Source organism: Salminus brasiliensis, chromosome 5 (genome assembly GCF_030463535.1).
Source record: "Salminus brasiliensis chromosome 5, fSalBra1.hap2, whole genome shotgun sequence".
NCBI lineage: Eukaryota > Metazoa > Chordata > Actinopteri > Characiformes > Bryconidae > Salminus > Salminus brasiliensis.
In genome coordinates, this window is record NC_132882.1 from 27325877 (window position 1) to 27346906 (window position 21030).

A 21030-nucleotide genomic window follows, 5' to 3' on the forward strand; every position below is an offset into this window, starting at 1 on the left:
ACGGCCAACCACTATTAGCCAATCACAGTGTAGGGGGCGGGGCTTGCCTGAAGACGGGCGTGAAACACAATAATAATAAATAAAAGAAACTATATCGTGACGGCGCTCCCTCCTCCAGGACCTGAAGTAGGAGGCGATGACGCGAGAAAACGAGGAGAGATAACGCATTTGATGAGGCGTAAATAGTCAGAGTTATTCCGGTCGTAGAGAGAGAGAGAGAGAGAGAGAGAGAGAGAGTGTGTGTGTGTGTATGTGTGTGTAGGGAGGAAGGGGGCGAGTGAGTGAGGCTCGTCCTCCGCCTCTTCTAAGCAAAGAAACGGTGCAGACAGTGAAGTTTGATTTGTCTGTCAGAAATGAGCCACACTTCTGGGGACGCATCACTGCCACACGCGAGGATATGAAGCTCTCCTTTTTAAGAAGGAAGATGCCTAACTTAAAAACACTTTAGTGTCTGTGTGAGTTAAGGAGGAAAATCTGCTCAGTAAGCAAGTTTGTTTAAAAAGCTGAAGAGAAGACCGACCGTCCCAGGAGCCTCGCCTCGGGGGGGTGGGGTTCATTTAGCCTAGTTCTCCTCGTTCTCTGCTGTTGCTGTTTTTGTTGTGGGGAGAAGGATGTTGCTGTGGTTTTACACAGCGACGAGCACGGCGGTCATCGTTCTCCTGAGCGCGGGTGAGTGTCTCTCTCTCTCTCTCTCTCTCTCTCTCTCTCTCAGAGGCTGGAGCCCCGGCTCTCCCCTAATGAGTTTAATTTCCCTGCATTAGATTAACGCGATAAACGATTACGGCGTGGCTTAAAAGACTCACATTAGTGATTAGCGAGGGCTTAACACTTTGGGCGGTAATTAGAAAGCTGGGGGGGGGTGTTAATTTTCTTTCAAAACTCTTGATTAATCCACGAGCTCCTCACTGTAATGCACCCATTTGTCTGAGGGCTGAATGTTGAGCAGAGCAATGCTCATATTGAGAGAAATTCTCCATACGGGTTTTAAACAACGAGCACCTGAGCATAGGTAACATTCGTGCAGGAGTCATAGTCTTCAGCTTTGACGCTTCAAACGTTGCTCAGGTGAACCTCTTACCGTCTGCACAGTTCCTGCACAGAAGCCTCCCTCAGCTGAAGTGTGTAGCTCGAGTGATGTGGAATTGAGCTCGGAATGTGCCCCCCTCCACTCCCGTCTCACCCCTCTTACCCCTCTTTGCAGGCTGGTGTGAGAGGTTGCCTCCTCACTTGGTGAGGTCCACCCCAGTCCTGCTGGAGAAGAGCTACGGGAAGCTCTCCCGACACAACCAGTGCCACTACATGCTCAAACATCTTCAGGATGGAGATCAGATCAGCGTGCACATGCCTCCTGATATCGCAGGGCAGTGGGTGTCCGACAGGTAATTCCTGCTTCTGTCAAAATGCCTTTTCCACCTTGCACACAATGTGTCAGTCTCTGCAGCAGTTTAAGGTGATGGGGTGATCCTGATATCAGTGACCAGAGTCATCACCTTTTCCCAGATCTGCTAAAACGCACAAAAATGTTTTACCTCGGAATTTCATCCCAGTTTCTCCAAAGTTCACAAATCAGCCCCCTCCGCCATGGCTGTCCCCAGCTCGCAGCCTACCAAACACACATTGTGCCGTCTGCCCTGTGCTGGTGTGTATTTGCAGGGAGACTGTAGCAGTCTTTTGACTTTCACCGTCGCGTTTTATATCGTTAGACTAGGGAAAGGGAGTGATTGGGGAATTGTGGACTGATGATAGCTGATATTTGTCATGTAAAAATTTGCCGATGTAGATGATGAGGAAAACATTGCATCAATTTCTATGCTGTTACAAATTGAACCAACAATGCAGGTATTTCAGCAGCAGCTGTCAAATTCAAACCGATATTCCTATAGCACTGAGCATCCCTAATTAATACCAGTAGAAGTCCCGTGCCTAATTCCATATGAGAGTTTAATACTACAGTGATCACTCCATTAGGACTCATTAGGATGCAGTGATAGAGTACAGTACAGTAAATGTTACTGTAAATAACATTTTTGTTTCCTAATCTCTGTTTAAAGCTGTGAGGTGAGGCCTGGGCCGGAATTCCTCACCCGATCCTACCACTTCTACTCCAACCACACCTTCCAGGCCCTTCAGTTCTACTACCGGGACAACCACTGCACTGAGCCCAGCTACACTCTGCTCGTCCAGGGCAGCGTACACCCACGCCAGGCCTCATGGGTCGTCCGTGGAGGCACAGAGGCAGACTACCAGCTGAGCCGCGTCGTACTGGTCAGTCACAACCCTGCGGTGGCCAACGAGCTCCAGGTAAAGCTGGAGCAGAGCTGTGATCTGACCAAGCGTCTGGAACCAGGGCTGAGCTACGAGTTGTGGACAGACGACTCTGAATACTCCGGTCGTGATTGCAGCCTGGGCTTAGACTTCAGCATGCAGGAGCTGCAGCTGCTGCGCATGGAGAGGCATCATCGTCATGGCGACCCTATCTCAGAAGCAGAGGAGTTGTTCTTGGGGGACGTGCACACGGAGCGCGCTCAGAGGAGACTCCACAGGCCCTTAGGCTACCAGCCCCCCCTGCAGAGCGTCAAGGTCAGTGCCTCGCCTCAGTGTGCACTGCAGGGATGGGGAAAGGCTGTCGTGTAGGCAATGTGCATTTACAGAGGCTTGATCTTTGCCGTACTGAAGACAACCTGAAGTGAGGGTGCAGTGGGGGGTAATTAGAGGTTTGCTGCTTGAAAATGGTTTGGCGATAGCGCACAGCTGAATTCTGCATTTTGTAACTGAGAAGAGTAGCAGAGAATAGTGTTCTGGATTTTTAGGAAGTTAAGAACCACAGTGGGCTTTTTTCGTTTATTCAGTGGAGGGAGTGTAGAGGTGCAAAATATATATTGGTGGCCACTAATAAATAGAGAAAAATAATTATGGTTACTGTTACCATGTTACTGGAGCCAGCAAATGATTGGGTTGCTTCCAAAATGCATTCAATTCCATTTTTATCCAATGTAGAGTTTTTACCTAGGAGTTTTACACACAGTACATTTAAGTACTATAGAATGGAGTGAGATTTTTAATTACAGTTTGTGTGTAATACCATAATATGTGTTGAATGCAACATTTTCCACCTAATCCAACATTTATTGGGGGATGAGTCACAAAAAACTGAAGTTTTATTCAATACAAAACTATTGGTGCCATGAGTGGCTGAAAATATTAGGTTAATATTAGGTTCACAAAATTCTGAATTTGATTCGATATTCATTATATCAGTGTAATTGTCTCAATATGATACAATTTTCAGTTTATCAGAGCATTCAACATTATAAAACTGCAATATTTTAAACAAAAGCTTCTTCATAGTGTCCTGTTCTAAAGCCCTAGCCACAAGCTAACACACTGTCCACAAGCTAACATGCTAGTCATTAAATATACTGATACAATTCAATACAATACCATACACTCTGTGATAACATAAAAGTCCATATGAGGCAAGCCATTTTTGCATTGCCGCCTGGCAGTTATTTCCAGTCATATGAGACCAAGCTTCCATTTCTATGAATGGGGAAAAACCAAAATGCTCAAAACTGAAGGTTAAATTATAGTTTCAAAACCATATTTTAGATCACTGATAAAATCTGACAAAATGATGAATAATTTGTGGTTCTTGACTCAAAAATACACAAAAAACTGACTTGTTCTGGCTACTGCGCAGATCTCCACACAGGGGGGTGGGTCCTGCACTCTTGTCGTAACCAGCAAGCTGATTGGCTGAAAGGCGGGACTTTATTCATAAACAGACGCCATGTTAAGCGTTACGAGAACTCTCGTTCATATTTTAATCTGTAGCTGGTCTCTTCATTTCTAACGATAACTTTCCTTCAGTGACAACATTCCTACAAGGTAGTGACCTATTTCTGCTTGTATACACATTGATGGATGATTCGAGAAAGAACGCTAATGTTGTGCCAGTTCTTCTAGACTTCTAACTTATGGATAAGAGCATCTGCTAAATATCACCAAATACTGTAGTATGAAAGTTTATATCATTTGTCGTATTTGATTTGGCTCTATCATTGTAATGTCATATGTACATCACTTATGCTCATTTATATTTTACATTTACGGCATTTGGCCGATGCTCTCCTCCAGAGTGACTCATATTTAAATCATGTTACACAGGTAGGTGAATGTAGTGTTTGGAGTCTTGTCTGAGAACTTTTGTTGGTGCAGCGTGGTGTGCTTGCCTGGCCAGCGTATCAAACCCTAGTCTGCCATGGGAAGGGCAGTGTGGTTACCCACTACACTACACCAACCACATGCTTGTTGCACTTCATATGTGGATTATAGAGTGTAAACTGTGTTACTAGTATCTGTTATCGTAATCCACCCATAAATTCCATATCAATGCATCCCTAGTTTTTACTCTGGTCCCAACAGGAAGGGCCTCATTTTCTCGGCCCTCTGTGTGGAGAAAAGTAGCCTCACCTGGTTGTAAATCCCCCTAATAGAGACTGTATTTATCTGAAAGCTCGCTGGACCCTAGCTAACCATATGACATTAACATACCCTCATTCTGTGCTGCATCAGCACTCTGTCAAACCTCACCCCACCCCAGTTCCCCCTTACCAATATCAGTTCAGCAGCAGAGATGCAGATCAGCATCCCGCTAAAGTGTGCCCACTAACAGCACAGAGCAGCAGTTTGCCATAGCCTGGGAGAAGTGGCAGGATCGCGTCCTCCAATAACAATAAACAAGTCCTGCTGCGGTGCCAGAAAATAGATACTGATTCATATTCATGTCTTCACAATGCACATCCTCTATGCCCATCTATTACAACCCAGTAATAAACGGGAACTGAGGACGAGTAACAGCGCCGTAAACCAAAGGGCCCTCTTGCCTGTGAATATTAATACGATTCTTGGAGGCAGAAAGATGTTAGCACTCGTGGTGTTCCACCATAGACTTCCATCACGCTGTGTGTTCAGTCCGACGGCAAAAACGCACACAAAACCTAAAAAATGGATGAGATGTTTGACGGACGCATGTTTAATTGATTAAGTGCTGTGTAGTAAAGCAAAAGGCTGTATTATACATAACGCTTTACTTGACGTCAGAAGTGACACTGCCATATAATTAATTCATGTCATTAGGCTGTCCTCATCTTCCTGTGTGTGCTTGCATCAGGTAGCTGCCATGCCCTTCCTTGTACGTGCTGAGTGCATTATGTATTCATTGGCTTGCTCTTTCCCCAGTCATGCAGTTTTACTCTAGCATTACCATGATCCGACGTCAACCACTCAACTATTTCAAACAAGCCCGATACAGAACAAATATCAGCGTTTCCCCTGCCGTTTTAGTGTGATTTCAGCTGGTGTTAGAGCATACCCAGGCTGCTGATCCGCTGCTATCCCCTGTCTGCTTCAAAGGGAATGGGGAAATAGCGCTGCAAAGGGCATCGCTCTGAATTCCAGCTCCGACTTGGTGCGTGCCTAAGGCGCTATGGCAGGGCTGAGGGAAAGCTACAGCCAGACTTGAGAGGTGGAACGGGGGCTTTCGGTTGGATTAATGCCTTTCATGTGTGCACACTGCCCCCACCTCTCCATACCCCCCCCCACCACCACCCAACATCCCCACACTCGCTGCTCTTCATTCTGATGCGTACAAAAAGGCTGTATGAAAGATGTAATGCAAAGTTAATGAATTCTAGTTTGAAGATGAATAATTTATGGAGAGGATGTTGAGTCATGGCAGTCAAGCAATGGCAACTTATCAGAAGTCAAGCTCTTGCTTCCAATAATAATCCCAGGCCCCCAAGATTTAGCCTTACAGGTGTAGGCTAGGCTTGGACTCTAAAGCAGGAGGTGCTGGTGGATCGGGATTTAATAGTTCTCACAGATATGGATTACACCTTGCCCTTGGATGAATTATACAGTTAATGCAGGTTCTTCACTGCAAAATCGTATTTGATCCAAGACCAGGCGATCTGTATGTATGAAAACAGGTCCGTAGCTTGCGCTAGAAACTAAGGGAAGCCGATATAATGAAACTCAAGTATCTGTCACCCAGACCGCATTCTTCAAAAGGCTTGCCTTCAGCCCAATCTGAGATGTGGTGATGAAAGACCATCTCAAATTGCCAAACTTAAAATTGCCCTGGTTTCTCATGATAATTGTTTTATTGCTGCCATTACTCATGAGCAGCTTTGTGTTGTAGAGCCATGACTTATGACCACTAATCCTCGCCTTTTCATCTGTCAGCTACAACCGCAAGAGTACAACTGCTTTCGCTCTTATTGGCTGGGAAACACATCAGGGTTTCTCTGTCGCCTGTTAGATGTACCGTCCAATCTGGGCATGTGCCCTCTAGACACAGCTGGGCAGTTAGCCCTTAACCCCTGTGTGTGATCTCTATTCTTGTCTGAAACATACAGCTTTAAAAGAATCCTTGATTACATCTTCAGAGCTCTTTAATGATGGTCTCTCGCCACGGTCATTTCTTTCAAGTCTTTTCTTGTTAGAAAAACCAACGACTCACTTTTCTCTCTATATGCTTTCAGACCTACGATGACAGCTGTGTCACGTGTCAGATCATCTCTGCTGCAGATCTTTACAACCCACCTGTCCTGCCATCCCAGAATAATCGCCCTCTGCGTCTCTACGGTAATTGGGTTAGCAGACGCTGTGAGGTCCGGCCCGGGGTCCTCTTCCTCACCCGGCATTTTGTCTTCCATGAGGATGGCAACATTTGGGAGGGTCACTACTACCACTACTCCGACCCTGTATGCAGACACCCCACTTTCAGCATCTCTGCCAGGGGACACTACAGCCAAGGGGTTCCCTCAACTACAGTCATGGGAGGCACTGAATTGACCTTCACAGGTAAACTGAAAGTGGATTTAAAGCCCCCCAACTGGGACTTACCTGGGTTCAAATGATTCTGCTTGTAACCAGCTCTCAGTTGGTTCGTTCTTAGCATCTGTTGGCAGGTTGGACAAGCTTTACAGATCTTAAACCAAAATCTCATTCAGGCGAACCTACTGAGGAATAGGAAATTAGAAAAGAATCAAACTGAAGCACAGTAGTTGTGGTGGTGTGACCTATGTTGTTCACATGCAAACACCTAACGTTTTTGATGTGACAAGCTGGGACATCCAACAAATAGTATTTCTCTTATTATTGTAAAATATGTGAAAATGTGAAATGTGTCAACGGTCGACCTCAAGATCAATTTCTTTTATTTTCCTTATAAAAGATAGGAAATCCCATAATTTACGTAATTAATATTATTAGTCTTGGTTTTTTGAGGTGCTCAAAAACCTGATACTGTAGAAGAATCACTTCTACAAATAATTTTTCTGGTTCTGTAAAGGTGCCATAGAATACATATTTTGAATGTATTAATGCAAGTATTGGACTTTGGTTGGGATGTGTTTTTTCCAAGTCTATTTACAACCTTTATTGAAACATGATTTTTCTGTTATGCTGGGCTTATGAAAAACTAAAATTATTGGCGGGTGTACGCCTAGCTTAGCCTAGCATAGCCTAGCTTTTAACAATAAAACGAGAACTTAACAGATAGTGTTTCTGTCCTCTCTGGGTCCCTTTTGTGTCCAGTCACCTAACTGCAGAACTTGTAGTAGCGAAGCACCTGCTTGCTTCAACAGCTTACTGGGATTTTGGATACCCACAGTGGCACTTCAGTCGGTGGTGCCCTCTCTGAGAGGTGCTTCACCCTCGGCCTTGCATTTGATTTTAGCCTTTTTTTTCTAGAGCCATATGTCCAAACCAAGAACCTTTTAGGAACTTATTTTTCCAAGCATGGTAGCAAATCTGTTTGCTGCAACCTGCATTTTTGATTCGCTACAAGAACATAGTCCTGCTTAGAAAGAAGTAGAATTTGTAACTGGACTGTAACTTAGACTCTGTATTGCAGCCTAAATTCATCTTAACTCATGCTAAAGGCAAAGTGCTTCTGTAAAGCATGTTCAAGCTAGCAACAGTTGCCTCAAAACATCTGAATCATTGTTAGACTCTCGCCTGTTGGCTCTCGATATGCTTAAAATGCTTACTGATTTCTCCATTTTGTTTTAGTCACCCATATGAAGGTCACTCCCATGGACATGGCCACTACTTCCCTCTTGAATGTCTTCAGTGGGGACGAGTGTGGAAAGCAGGGCTCCTGGAGGCTGGGGGTTCAGCAAGACGTGACATTCACTTCAGGCTGTGCCGCCCTGGGCATCCGTTTACCCCACACCGAGTATGAGCTTTTCCGCATGGGACGAGATTCAGCCGGACACAGCCTGCTCTTCAACGGCCGGAGACCCACCAACGGCTCGAGCCCAGACCAGCCTCATAAGCGCGCCACGTCCTACCAGCCCCCTCTGATACGCTGCATTTCCAGCCAGAAGGGGGGTACAGGCTTTGGTAAAGAGGGAGACCAACACTTCAGACTTGGGAATGGGTGTGAGACACTACACCAGCAGCTCATTTATAGCATCCTTTTGGTCACGCTTGTCTTCTGCATCATTTAGGATGGAATGAGTTGGGTTTTTTTGTTTGTGTTTTTTGTGCCATATGTTGTATCTCAAGATGCTGACCAGGGTCAGTTCTATCCTTCTGCTCACAAAGAACCGATCCTAGATACAGATCACAGGACTAACTCTTTGACTGTGACATTGTCAAGGATATGGCGGGACTACTTCTGCAACATGGGACAATATGTGGAATTTTAATGTTGTCTGAAAGCCACAAATCTGAGACAGATTTGTGGTTTTACCTGAAGATGTCTAAATAGAGGCAGCTTTGTCTAAGGGGGGGGTGGCTGTATATTAACGCAAAGCAGAACATAGTCAAGTAAGCACTATCATTAGTATCCTTTCTGAAATTGCTTCAGTGGAAAATGTGCATGTTGATTTCACAAAGAAACCTTACCCACACACCCTCCCTTTTAGTATTGCTGCAGCTACTCTTTCAAATGTAGTCTTGAAACAAACAACAAAAAAAAAATGACTCGCATTGCTCTCCTTGTTCTTTACCTCTGGCAAAGAACACACACACACTGTGAGGTGTGGATTATTTATTATTTATGCGTAGAGGAAAAGATTTGTCCAGACATTCATTTGTAGTGTGCCATCCACTGCATGCATTTTCATGAAGGAGATGAAGTGTGCAATGTCCTGAAAAGGTACAGAGATGCCAAACCAACACTGATATGAGAATGTTAAAGATTTTATTTCAGTTTTCTTAACCTCAATGTTAAATACCATAGGACAGGACTGTAAGAGTGGTGTGATCTTTATTCAGTCGACAGTTGCCTCACAAATGAGTATATAATTTGCATAAAGAAAAAATCTAGTAAGACTTGACATAACTGTAAGACGTGTGTGCGTTTGTGTCAGGTGACTGGGAGAAAATCATGTACATGGAAGGAGGCACATTTTTTTCCCAGCTGAATTAAACATTCAAGAAACTAAAATTCATGTTTCATTTGAAGGTCAATTTCACGGTCAAAGACAGCATCCAGCAATGCGTAGCAAGGTCTGTTTATCCTTTTCTGAGTTTTCCATTCTTGTAAAGGATTAAACAAACATGAACATTTAAAACGTATTTCTTAGAACATTTCATTCAACTCTTATTAAAACCACAGAGAGAAAGAGAGAACAATTCATTTTATTTATTCGTCGTAGAACTCTTATTCAATTACCTTCAAGGTCTCTACACAGTGCCTCGAATTGACCGTGTTGTTTTGATGTTTTGATAAATGTACATTTTCTGATCCACACCATCCTTGGGGGAGGGGGACCAAAAAACAGAACAAAAACAAACAAACAAAAAACCCCAAAACAAACAAACAAATCGGAAAAAAGAAGAAAAACACCCAGCACCACAAGAATATAACAGAAAAACAACAACAAAAAGAGAGGGAGACTTTGTTCTTCTCGTTTCTGAGTGTGTATGTGTACTAACCGTGTGAGATTGCAAAAAGGCAAGGCCTGTTTGAATGATTCTGTACACAGACGCATTTTTCCCCCCCGCCGCCTTAGGCCACACTAGCACTGATGCGACGCTGAACGACAAGAACACACGCTTTGCCCCTCAGCCCAGAAGAGACTGGAAGGAGCTGGGCAAAACAGATGCGTTTATCCTACAACACAAACTTCCCCAGGAAGAATCCAATAAAGATGGCCGCGATGACCACAAGCAGCGAGGGGAGTGATTTGGAACTGGTTTCCTTCCTCATAATGGCTGACGTGTTGGAGACCATGTTGTCCGACCGCTGGGCCTTCCTCATCCGCAGACCCTCATCCTATTAAACATCAATAAACAAACAAATAAACATTTAGAACCAGATAAATAAGTATGCACTTGTTTAGGATGAACTCCATAACACATGTAGATGTTTCTGAAGCAAACGTCTCTGGGTAGTTTCTGTTGCTGGTATAATAAAGGTTTTCCCGTGTGGTGTCGAAAACATGTACTCCGTACTTCTTTACCGTACCTTAAGTTGTCGGTTCTCATCCGCCAGTTTGCTCATTTCTGACTGCAGCCTCTTGCACTCCTCCATAAGCTTCCTCATCTCTGTGTCGTCCAGGGACAGGCTGCTGGGCTTGGCTCCTGATGTAATGTCTGCCTTGGAGGTGTTAAGGGCTGGTGCAGCTTTGGTCTGGTCTATGTCATTCTGTATAGAGCAAAAACACAAACAAGCATGTTAGCCATGTTTTACAGGTAAAATAATTATATACAGGGTTTATTATCAATATAAAAAATGATGTGCTTCCACAAGCTTTAATATGAAACTAGGGGTTCCAAAACTGTCATACCTTGTTCATACTGCAGTAGTTTGAACCATGTTAGTTTGAACTACAATGTTTCCATTGGGTGAAACTCACAGATACACACAAACATTGACACATTAGGCCAAAATATGAGAGCTGTCCCTGAAATCACATTATTAATGAATTATTTAGGCTTTTTCTATTGTAACAGCGTTAGCATGACACCCCACTGCAGCAGACGAAGATTATTTTTTTCTAATCTTTTTCACAGTGGCAATGAGAGCCAATATATAAATGAAACCTTGACCTTCAAAGCACAGTTCTACAGCTGTAGGTCGAACTATACAACTTAACAAGGGTTTGCGAACAGTCGCAATGGCATCATTCCAACTACGTACGTTGCTATTGTAGTTGGCCACAATACTTTTGGGAAACGCACCCCAGATGAATTCAATGTTCTGTCAACTAAAGGCAGACTTTATAAAAAAAAAAATAATAATAATAATAAAAAATAAACACAGTAGGTGGGAGGCTGACACAGGAACAAGAGTCAGCAAGTCGAGTCACAGTTGCATATTACTAGGGTCGCAACTCAACTCGTGCTTAAATCACTTGAGACCTTAATAGCAAAATGTCAGTCAGACAACACTAAATTGACTTCCTTAGACCAAAAATGTGTTTCTCTGCTTCTCTCAGTTTTCCAAACCAGTGAGGAAAGTCAAATGAAGCAAAGTAACAGCGGTCTAATCTGTTCTACCAAACCACTCGTAGTGGCATCAGGTTCAGGTTCAATCTGAGAATCTAAAACCTTGATTCAGACTAGCACCCCAGAGATTCAAGGCTAGATGTGGACTAGTGCCTCAGAGATTTGCTTATGGATTTAGACTAGCGTCCCAAAGATTCAAGGCTAGACGTGGATTAACTATCAGCCACTGCAACTGAACAACAGTAATTCCAAGTCAGCTCCCAAATGAAAAACACTACTAACATATTACTCTTTCAGAACAAAATCAATTCAGAGATGCCCTAATCAGATCCAGTGGATCCAGGCATATTGTAATGGTTTAAATATTGTCTGTTTTTACTCCAGATACAGTTTTGATCCTTTGTTTTTACTTTTATTCTTTGTTCTAGCAGAGTTTTCTTGAGTCACTAGGCTTCACTATTGAGAGCTCGCAGCAGTGAGGAGCGCTTCCAGAAGGTAACAAAACAGTTTTGATGTCTGCAGTGTATGTATAAACTTATGTAATGTACTTGTGTACTTAATGTAATCTGTGGTTCTAATGTTCTGACTGCATTAGAGCTAATTTTCCACCAGTCTATGATGTTTTTACCCATGCCACCAATCAACCCAGATCCATTGTAATGGGTTGTACTACTAGTGTGAAAATACTACCTTTTACCAGCGGGAGTACCTAACACACTCTTCTCTGGTTTTAAACCATCACAGAAAAGTGCGTTTGACCTCTAGAAGAGGATGCTAATGCTTGTATGCTCTATAAAAACCAAATTATAGAACACTAAACTGTAATGGATGTTATTTCACACCAATAGAAAACAGAACCACAGAAAACAACCAATATCACTTCCAGTTCACACTTCTACACACGCAAACACAAAGTGATATTACTGCACCTTTTTAGGGCGTTTTCACACCTGCATTTTTCAGCCCAGTTAAACCTGACTCCGGTGACCCTTCAGTTCGTTTCATTTGGGCAGATGTGTGCACAGTAATCACACTTGGGTGCAGACCAAAACAACCAGGTCGGTCCAGTCCCAAACAAACTCATTTGAGGAGGTTCGTTTGTGGTGACAACGTGAGCTGACCTCAATGTGTACTCCACAGGTTAGAGCTAAAAGGGTTGCCACAGCCGGGCGTCAACCTAGTACAAATGCCATCTCTGCTGCTGCTCCTTGTTAAACTGCACTAGTTCAGAACACAGGACCTTCTTCTTGTATTTACTTGAATGCCTCCCATGATCAGGGAGGTCTGCCAAGCTAGACTAAAAGATATTAAACATACTATAATACAATATTAGAACAGTATATACAGAAACATCACTTATTAGGATACTTTGATTGGATCGGTGGCAAAAAAAAGGGTTTGTTTGACAACAAACAAACAACTACTACACATGTTAACAAATTAGTGTGGACTGGCTCACCTATTAACATGTCCAAATGCTGACATGTGTTTTAACAAGGCTGTGTACCTCTCACGAACCTGACTGTCCCCGTCACTCCCTGCTCTCTGTCCTGGCCTGTATCTAGGCAAGTTCACGTCGCTCAGGCACCTGCTGTCTAGAGGGGTGAAAAACTCTCCTGGAGTGGGGGCCACCTGGTCAGACATACAGCTCTGCAGCCTGGGAGTCAGCCATGGGGTGGTGGGTCTGACTACACGGCCACGTGGGTCTTGGAAGCAGATACCTGACTTCGAAAGGACATAGTGGAGGAGTATACCAGCAAGATGGATAACTACTATACATACAGAGGCTGCATTTAGTTTGAATGTCCCCTCCCCCTCCCCCAATCCACTCTGGTCAAATTTGTGCAAAACAGCGTCCACCAAGTCTGCATAATAGAGTAACTAGTGGTCTTTCAGAAGCCATGCCCTGCAGAAGTAGAAATAGGATAAAGGGAAAAGTGAACTGTCAGGTGATGTGATATGCATTAAACATACAACCATGCCCAGTCAGTTTACTGTACCTAGTGAAGGCAGGAAAACACTGAAGCTACAGTAGGGAGATAAGGAAAGCGAGACCATTTGGGAGCTTCATGGAGCATGACAGATGATGCAGCAAGCACAGAAAAAGCATTACTTTTGAAGAAGCTATGTAATCACTCAGACCTTCAAAACACCTCCACTTTCAAGCACATCTGCTTAGTCACTTCACTTTCACTCAAGTCTTTCAGTTTGCTTTACTTCACAGCCTCAACCAGGACCTCTTCAGAGTTTACCATTAGAGAACATGTAGCTTTAAAGAAATTTCTTTTAGAGCCCTGACATTGCTAACTGAGCTTCTTGGTCCTGGCTTTATTTAAGGGGGGGGTTCCTGACCGAGACTCTGAACACACATCTAGCTTGACCGTTTTATGGTGTGGAACTACTCTATATGTCTAAAATTGCCAAACTTTTCACTCCATGTTTCTTCTGCAGTCGATGGGGTTATAATGGGGGCCTCGCTTCTTTATACTTACCTGCTTTATACTAGAGGTTAGAGGATCTGATTGCATTCAGCAGCAAGAACATTAGTAGGGTCACATACTGATGTTGGATGATTAGTTCTGGATCACAAACCCCACTACAACTCCATCACTCACAGTTCCACTGCTCTACAGCCCAACACGGCAGAGATTATAGTCTTCTATCTGAAGCTTGGCATTGGGCATTGAAACCTTAGGAACATGCGCAGGTGTTCCAGAACATCCCATTCTTTTGGTAATGCTTTTCTATAGAGATCTATAGAGCGGTGTGTGCACAACTGAACACCTGTGTCTGCAACGACTCTGGGTGCACCTTAAAAGGTGCCCAAGAGTGGAGAACTGCATGTATATAGTTGAACTCCATGGTAAAATATTAGTTAAAATATGAGAGGTTGGTACACTGAAGTGACAAAGCATGAACCTCAAACACTTATGTTCTACCTTGAAGGAAACCCCAGATATGTAAAACAGGCCAACTGCCAAAACAGTTGCGCAACAGTCTTGACTCATTTTATTTAGGCCCCCAAAATGTACAAGAGAATATGAAAGGAAGGCTTTACATAAAAAAACAAATAAATAAATACAAAAAAAGATGAAAAAGCTAAAAGCTAATGCTAGGTCAACTGAAGCAAGTGCCTGTGTGGTTATCCATTCAGCAGAAGCCTCTAGAGAGGCTAAAAAGACTAATAGCTAACCCAGCCTCTTAGCAGTATTTTCAGCTAGCTAACCGGAAACTGTGCTGACTGGAAAATGCCACAAAATCAATGTAGTGTATTTGGTTTTATTACAGGTCTAAGCTATGCTAGGCTAGACAGTGTCACCAAAGTCACATCCTTACTGTTTAAACATCAGAGAACAACTTATAATACTGAATAAATGCATTCGCTGACACCTTTTAAGGAGCTTGTTTTAAAGTGGTGCTCTGACATTTTTGGACATATACTGTATAAACCAACCCACAGATATGTCCAACATACCACAGGTGAATAACAAAGAAGAATATTAAGTGAGCCTTTATGACTGAGAACTACATTTATGGCTAGTTATTTTACACCAGAGCTAACCCCGCTATCAAGCTGTTACAGGAGGAATGTGTACAAGAGTACTCACCATTTTATCGTTTTCCGAAGGCAGTTCAAAAACACATCTGAGCTTAGAGTCCATAAGGTCCTCTGGTTTTGCATCTTTCCACTAGAATAATGAAAAGAAGAAAGGACATAAATAAGTACATGTTAACCACATACACTGGCTGCATGTCACTCTATTCCTACGTAGAAATCTCAAACTGGATCTTTATATTTCATTCCAGGCCATGACTGGTGTTAGCTCAAACAAGCTGATATGGATTTGATTTCCTTTCAGTGCTGTGATCTTTCATGGCTGCATGCTGCTAAATCTATCTCAGAGATCAATAGGCATTGTTACACATTTGCAGGAGAGAAGAGAAGAACAGAGAAAAAGGACAAAGAGATGGAGGACAGAGAGCAGAAGAGAGGAAACATCAAAACATGGCCTTCCTTGACTAGAATATTTCCTACAGGTCAGCAGGACCTCTCTCAATGCTCAAGGCCTTTGGGACAATTACTGCAATGTTAATAAAGTGTACAGGTCTACGCTGCCCTCTGCTGGTTAAAACTAAGTATCTCGACTTAGGAGAGCATGGAACGATGAACTACATTACGGAAAACAGATAAATGCATCACACATTACATTAAAACAGCCAAAAGGTGAGACACCTTTTAAGCGGCCTGAGAAACAAATAAAATGCTTACCATCGCTTCCAAGTCAGTTATGTTGGGTGGTGCAAAAATGGTCTGCACCATGAATTTATGCTTGCTTTTCTCATTTGGGTCGTAGTCAAAAGGTTGCAGCATTACTGGATAAAAAAAAAAAGAGAAAATAAAACAGTGGTAAAACAGTGACACCAAACAAATGATACTAAAAATAGTATTTCTCCCTAAATTGAGAAACTTAAGAACTGTCAATGGGTTAAAAGACCCTTGGCTTTTCAGATATAATTTGCCTTTTTTACATTGGTACATTCAGATGAATGAATGAATTTAGGTATTGTAATTGATGAATCATTAGATTTTGCCATAACCATAAAAGAAATATATATATAAATATTATAATATAATAGAAAAAAAAAATCTTGCTCTGTCAGTCAACCAGACCAAGCCAAAACATGACACTTCCTAAAATTCAAATTTAACCATCCCTGTAGAAAATCTCCCAGCATCAGGAACTGGTGTGCTTAGAGCTTTAGGAACTGGTGTGTGACAGGAGATGGGGCTAACCAGGATGTGTGTATAAATTATGCTTGTGCCCGTCTCATTGTCTCACCAGAGATAGTGACTGAGGCACCAGCTTCAATGATCCCACTGTTGGGTCGCACGCAGTAGCGCCGCGGGGCTGTCGTTTTCACTTTAAAGCATACTTTTCTGTCGGACGGGTTGCGGAGCTTTAGGTTGGTGGTGACCACATCTGTAAAGGGACCTGTAGAAACACACAAGATATACTGAGTAAACAACTTAAAAAAAACTTTACACTGTGCTGTAACCATCTTACAATATCCACAATAACCTTCTAAAAAAGAACCAGAGCAATGGGTACAGTGGCTGAAGGGGAAAGTGGGCCAGGTGGTCCATGATGGGCTTGATTTGTGGTCTTTTAAAAGGTTTGTGAGACAAATACAGGCGACATAATGGAGTTTTCCCTTTCCTGATAACGAAACCTAGAGCATTACCTGATACCCACCCAATGTTTTTTCTTCTTTACAAACTACTGAGTTGAGGTGGGCAATATGACCAGCTTTGATTTCTTTGGACATTTAAAAAACAAAATCACTGTACTAACAGTTTCTGACCGCAGGTTTTATAATCTGACACTACTAAAGCATTTTGCCCTAAGCTTCAACTGAGCTATTTCACTGGATCGGATAACAAAGGGAAAAATACTAAATGTGGTCTGAATTAGGGATGTATGGTAAAAATACTATATTACCATATTTAAAGACTTTTTTTACGATACACATCAGTAGTGACCGATTCTTAAAAACTACTGTTCAGATACTCTCCTGTACTGAATACAGTGATTCTTATTCAACATATGCTGCAGTTCCTCTCATGAAACCAGTCTGATTACACAGTAAGAAAACCTGCAGCTGATCAGTGTTTATTAGACACAAACAATATCCTCAAGATGCTTAGAAAAGCATACTGTGTATTACGATAACAAACCACGATACGTTAGTTGCGTCTTTCCTCCTGTGGGGTAGTGGAGCGTTGGAGAAATTTGAGCATGTGAATTTCACATTGAGCATCTCCATGTAGGCCATTATTGCTCAAACTACTCAAACACTTTATTTCCCCACAGGAAGACACACACACAGTGAGAGTGTGTGTTATTTCAGGACAGATTTGATACAGGACTGGATCATTTGTTATTTCCCCCCTTCTGATATTTGGCTTGACATCCCATCAGAAACAATAACCGTCTTTACCAGCAAAGCGAATCAGAGGAGCCTATCGTTGAAAACACTATAAACAGACGCAGGCTTGTATCTCAGCAGGTGACCAGGTTAAGAGTAGTGGTCTGTAATAAGGTTTAGACCTAGACATTTCTACAACATTTTCCTTCCCAATACCAATACTGCAACTGTGAGTTTTGGGTGGTACCAGATCAGATAAAAGAGTTATTTTTAATTGAAGGGTTTCCAAGTAGAAAAGCAAAGCCAATTACTCAAATACTACACTACCCTACCCAATGAAAAAATAAACAAACAAATAAATAAATAAATAAAAATCAAGGAATTGTAAGTCGAGCTGGATGATGGAGATTTTTTTTATATTATTTTATATATATATATATATATATATATATATATATATATATATATATATATATATATATATATATATATATATATATATAAAAACACTCCGTGTCTACGACTGAAGCAAAATAAATGATATTTAGCAGATGTAACTTGCCTCTGGTGGAAGTGTCATTGAATTGATTGTTTTACCTTTATTTAACTACTGTGTTAAGTACATTACCATCATGCAAGACACAGGTTACAAGGTAGAGATCTGTGATGATCACATGGTACTTCATAACAGAATCTGTATCAAAATCTGTATCTGAGGTTAAAACCTGATCTGTACCAAGTGCTCTTCAAGTATGGCTTGGCTTGGCCACATATTCTACTGGATGTATTGAAGATAAGCATCTGGACTTTTTGCTGTACTGGTACCGAAGTGGAACAAACCTCCCCTGGGTGTCTGAACAAACGCAGTTTCTCTGCACTTATTAAAGGCTCGTGATTGTCCTTATCTTACACCGTATCTTATTATTTGGTAGTATCAAAGATTGAGGTACTGCATGTCTGGACCCTTGCCTATTCACACCAGCTAGGGATATTTTCTGACTGGACAGCAAAGCCCTTTTATAAAGAGTTGTCTCCTAAATACCATAAATGTGTATGTGTCAGTTGGACTGATATCCACAACGCTGTTAACACATAGAGAGAGGGTGGGGGAAAAAACTATTTTCAAGGAGAAAGATCAGCTTGAGTATTACAAAATAAAAGCACACACACAGCTTATCTATTCCCTGTAGAGAAGTGCTGCCAATAATTATAGGAATCTTTGGAGAAGATCAACACAAACCTACTGTCACTGTGCCTCACACCAGGCGTGGCCTAGAGGGGCATAAAGCCCCCCAGCATCGAGCTGTGGAGCAAAGGAGTGTTCTCTGCGTTCTCTAACGATGGTGCTTCATCCAATGCTTTTGAGCTTGAGTTGTGGAGATGGGGATAAGGTGGAGTGGTGATCATCCAACGTCCTGACCTCACCAACTGACCTCTTGTCACCAAATGCAATCAAATCCTCATAGAAATGCTTCAAAACCTAGTAGACGCTCTTTAGCTCCCATCAAACAAATGAATGAGCAAGGGTCTCAATATTTTAGTCAACATAGTGTAGTCCGATCATCTCGACGCTCCTGAGCACTAGAGCACGCTAGCCGGCTAAATGTAGGATGCTATCAAAGCTTGACTATGAATGTGGGCTGTACAAATGTAGCCCCGCCAACATGTCTGCGCTGGTTTCACTGTTGAGGAGGACTGGAGGAGTGGATGTGACCGGGACCGGACAACCCCCCGCTGTAAACACTAGTTATGAAAACAAAAGGTGTTGAATTGATGATTTCCTAGCTAATAAGACACCCTCCAGCTTAGTAACGTTAGCTGCGTTTCCTCCAGTGTCATGTTAACTGATGTAATGTAGCTGGCGAATCACGCTTGCTAGCGTGGCAAGTGCAGAAGGGCACGGCGCCCCACTCCGCCTTCCCTCACCATCACTGCGAGCCCACACACTAAACCTTAGCTGGCTAACTAGGTCGGAAATGATCCGCCTTTACTTTACTTCTGATTGCATTTGACTATTAGCAATCCGGCGAGTTAGCTGGATGTGAAGATCTGCTAGCTGTACAAGCGAAAAACTACAGCTCAGTTTTACCCGAGGCCCACAAGCCGCCACCGGTGTTCTGTCGAGTTGTGCTACCCGTCGATATGTGCTACTTAGAGCTTCTGCGCGTGCGCAGACCCAGGATTCTTTTTTTACGTTTTCGTGCTTTTCTTGACAATTCCGTTTTCCTCGGGTGTATTATACAATCTTATCTTACTGTAATTATTTACTTGCGTGTTCCATAAGTGTAGCTACATGGTGAATCAAATTTAACAACAAAAAATATTGATCACCACATCAATTACCTTAGCTATCTTTACCCTCTGGTACAGTGATGTAGGCTATCCAAATATTCCGCCTCTAAGTCACGTCTGCTGGGAGCATTTTCCGATATGGTGCTTTCTGAATATCCCACCGACTGTTTTCTTCAGACAGCTGTACCTTATTAGCTACCTCTAGCTGTATCTATAAACACAGGCTATGGTAGCACGCTTTGACAAGGTAGCAAAAATCGACAGAACACCTGGTTTAAAATGGCGGTAGAGGGTGTGAATTATATACACGGCTGTTTGCTACATTTCGTCCTCGGTCTGACATCAGCTTAGTGCCGGAGGTTTGTGAGCTATCTAGCTAACATTAGCCCCGAACCTGGGGGAGATTAGCTTAGCCAGCTAACTGTTAGCGGAATAATCCGTTGACAAGCAGCTAGCTAGCTAGCTTGATAGCTAGCTAGTTGGCTGGCTGGCTGGCTGACTGGTTGGTTGGTTGGTTGGTTGGTTGGCTAGCCTCGTCCCGAGCCGGGCTGTCCGCAGTCTTACCTCTGAATTTCAGATCAGACGGCGGGTCGAGGACCAGGATTTGCTCCAGTTTGGACATTTCTGCCTGCTGTGGGGTGAGCAGTAGGGGTTCCCGTGCCAAAAGCCGGCGTTGTTGTAGCAGCCTGGCTGACTGTGTGAATGTGTGTGTATGTCCGCCTAATCGGCGCTGAATCTCACTGAGTCACACACAGCCGGGAGCGCGCACACGAGTACGACGGCAGCGGCGGCGCGCACTGCGCTCTGCGCGATCCCGAGAGCACAGCTTTCACAAAAGCTCTTCCTTTTTTGTAATTTGTTAATATACGAGAAGAAAAGTAGTCGTATACGTTTTATAATGGTTATTAAAATTTTATAATTTAATTTACTCTATAATAATACTATAATTTATTCTATATTACAATATAGTAGCTTTTCCCTCTTCTTGCGTTTTTACTTTTTATATTTACAGAAGGACGCTTTTTAAAACATGTATTTGTACACAAAGCTCACAGCAGTTTATATCAACATGGTTACATCAAACTGTTTTTATTTATAAAACAAAATAAAAATAGATCCAAGACAAGAAAACAATAAGCCTTTTGCTATGGACAAAATACATATATATAATCTTTCTTGAAAATTGTATCTAAGAAAAATGAGCTGTTATCACATTCAAGTTTGTATATCGAATTAGAGTCAAATTTTGGATTATTATTGATACATTAGTAGATCCTCTACCCCTTTACAAAAAGGTTGGCACAGTTCTTCTCACACAACCTTTCGCTTTTCCCTCCTTTC

General features: G+C 42.6%; 2 protein-coding genes across 3 annotated transcripts; one reads left to right on the forward strand and one right to left on the reverse strand.

The window, feature by feature from the left end:
• Positions 1 to 159: 159 nt before the first annotated feature.
• On the forward strand, positions 160 to 10324 carry LOC140556287 (protein APCDD1-like). Its single transcript, XM_072680023.1, has 5 exons — positions 160 to 669; positions 1202 to 1379; positions 2052 to 2580; positions 6546 to 6867; positions 8080 to 10324. Exons 1-5 carry the CDS (start codon positions 612 to 614, stop codon positions 8517 to 8519), a joined length of 1527 nt encoding a protein of 508 aa, XP_072536124.1. The 5' UTR covers positions 160 to 611; the 3' UTR covers positions 8520 to 10324.
• On the reverse strand, positions 9201 to 20469 carry vapa (VAMP (vesicle-associated membrane protein)-associated protein A). 2 transcript variants are annotated; one of them, XM_072680025.1, is made up of 8 exons: positions 20254 to 20469; positions 16311 to 16463; positions 15740 to 15843; positions 15078 to 15158; positions 14663 to 14667; positions 12988 to 13153; positions 10487 to 10666; positions 9201 to 10294 (listed from the first exon to the last, which is right to left on the reverse strand). In XM_072680025.1, exons 1-8 carry the CDS (start codon positions 20309 to 20311, stop codon positions 10133 to 10135), a joined length of 909 nt encoding a protein of 302 aa, XP_072536126.1. In that variant the 5' UTR covers positions 20312 to 20469; the 3' UTR covers positions 9201 to 10132. The 2 variants fall into 2 exon arrangements, with proteins under 2 accessions (XP_072536126.1, XP_072536125.1); XM_072680024.1 differs by lacking the exons at positions 12988 to 13153; positions 14663 to 14667 and having other exon boundaries at positions 20254 to 20463.
• Positions 20470 to 21030: the final 561 nt, after the last annotated feature.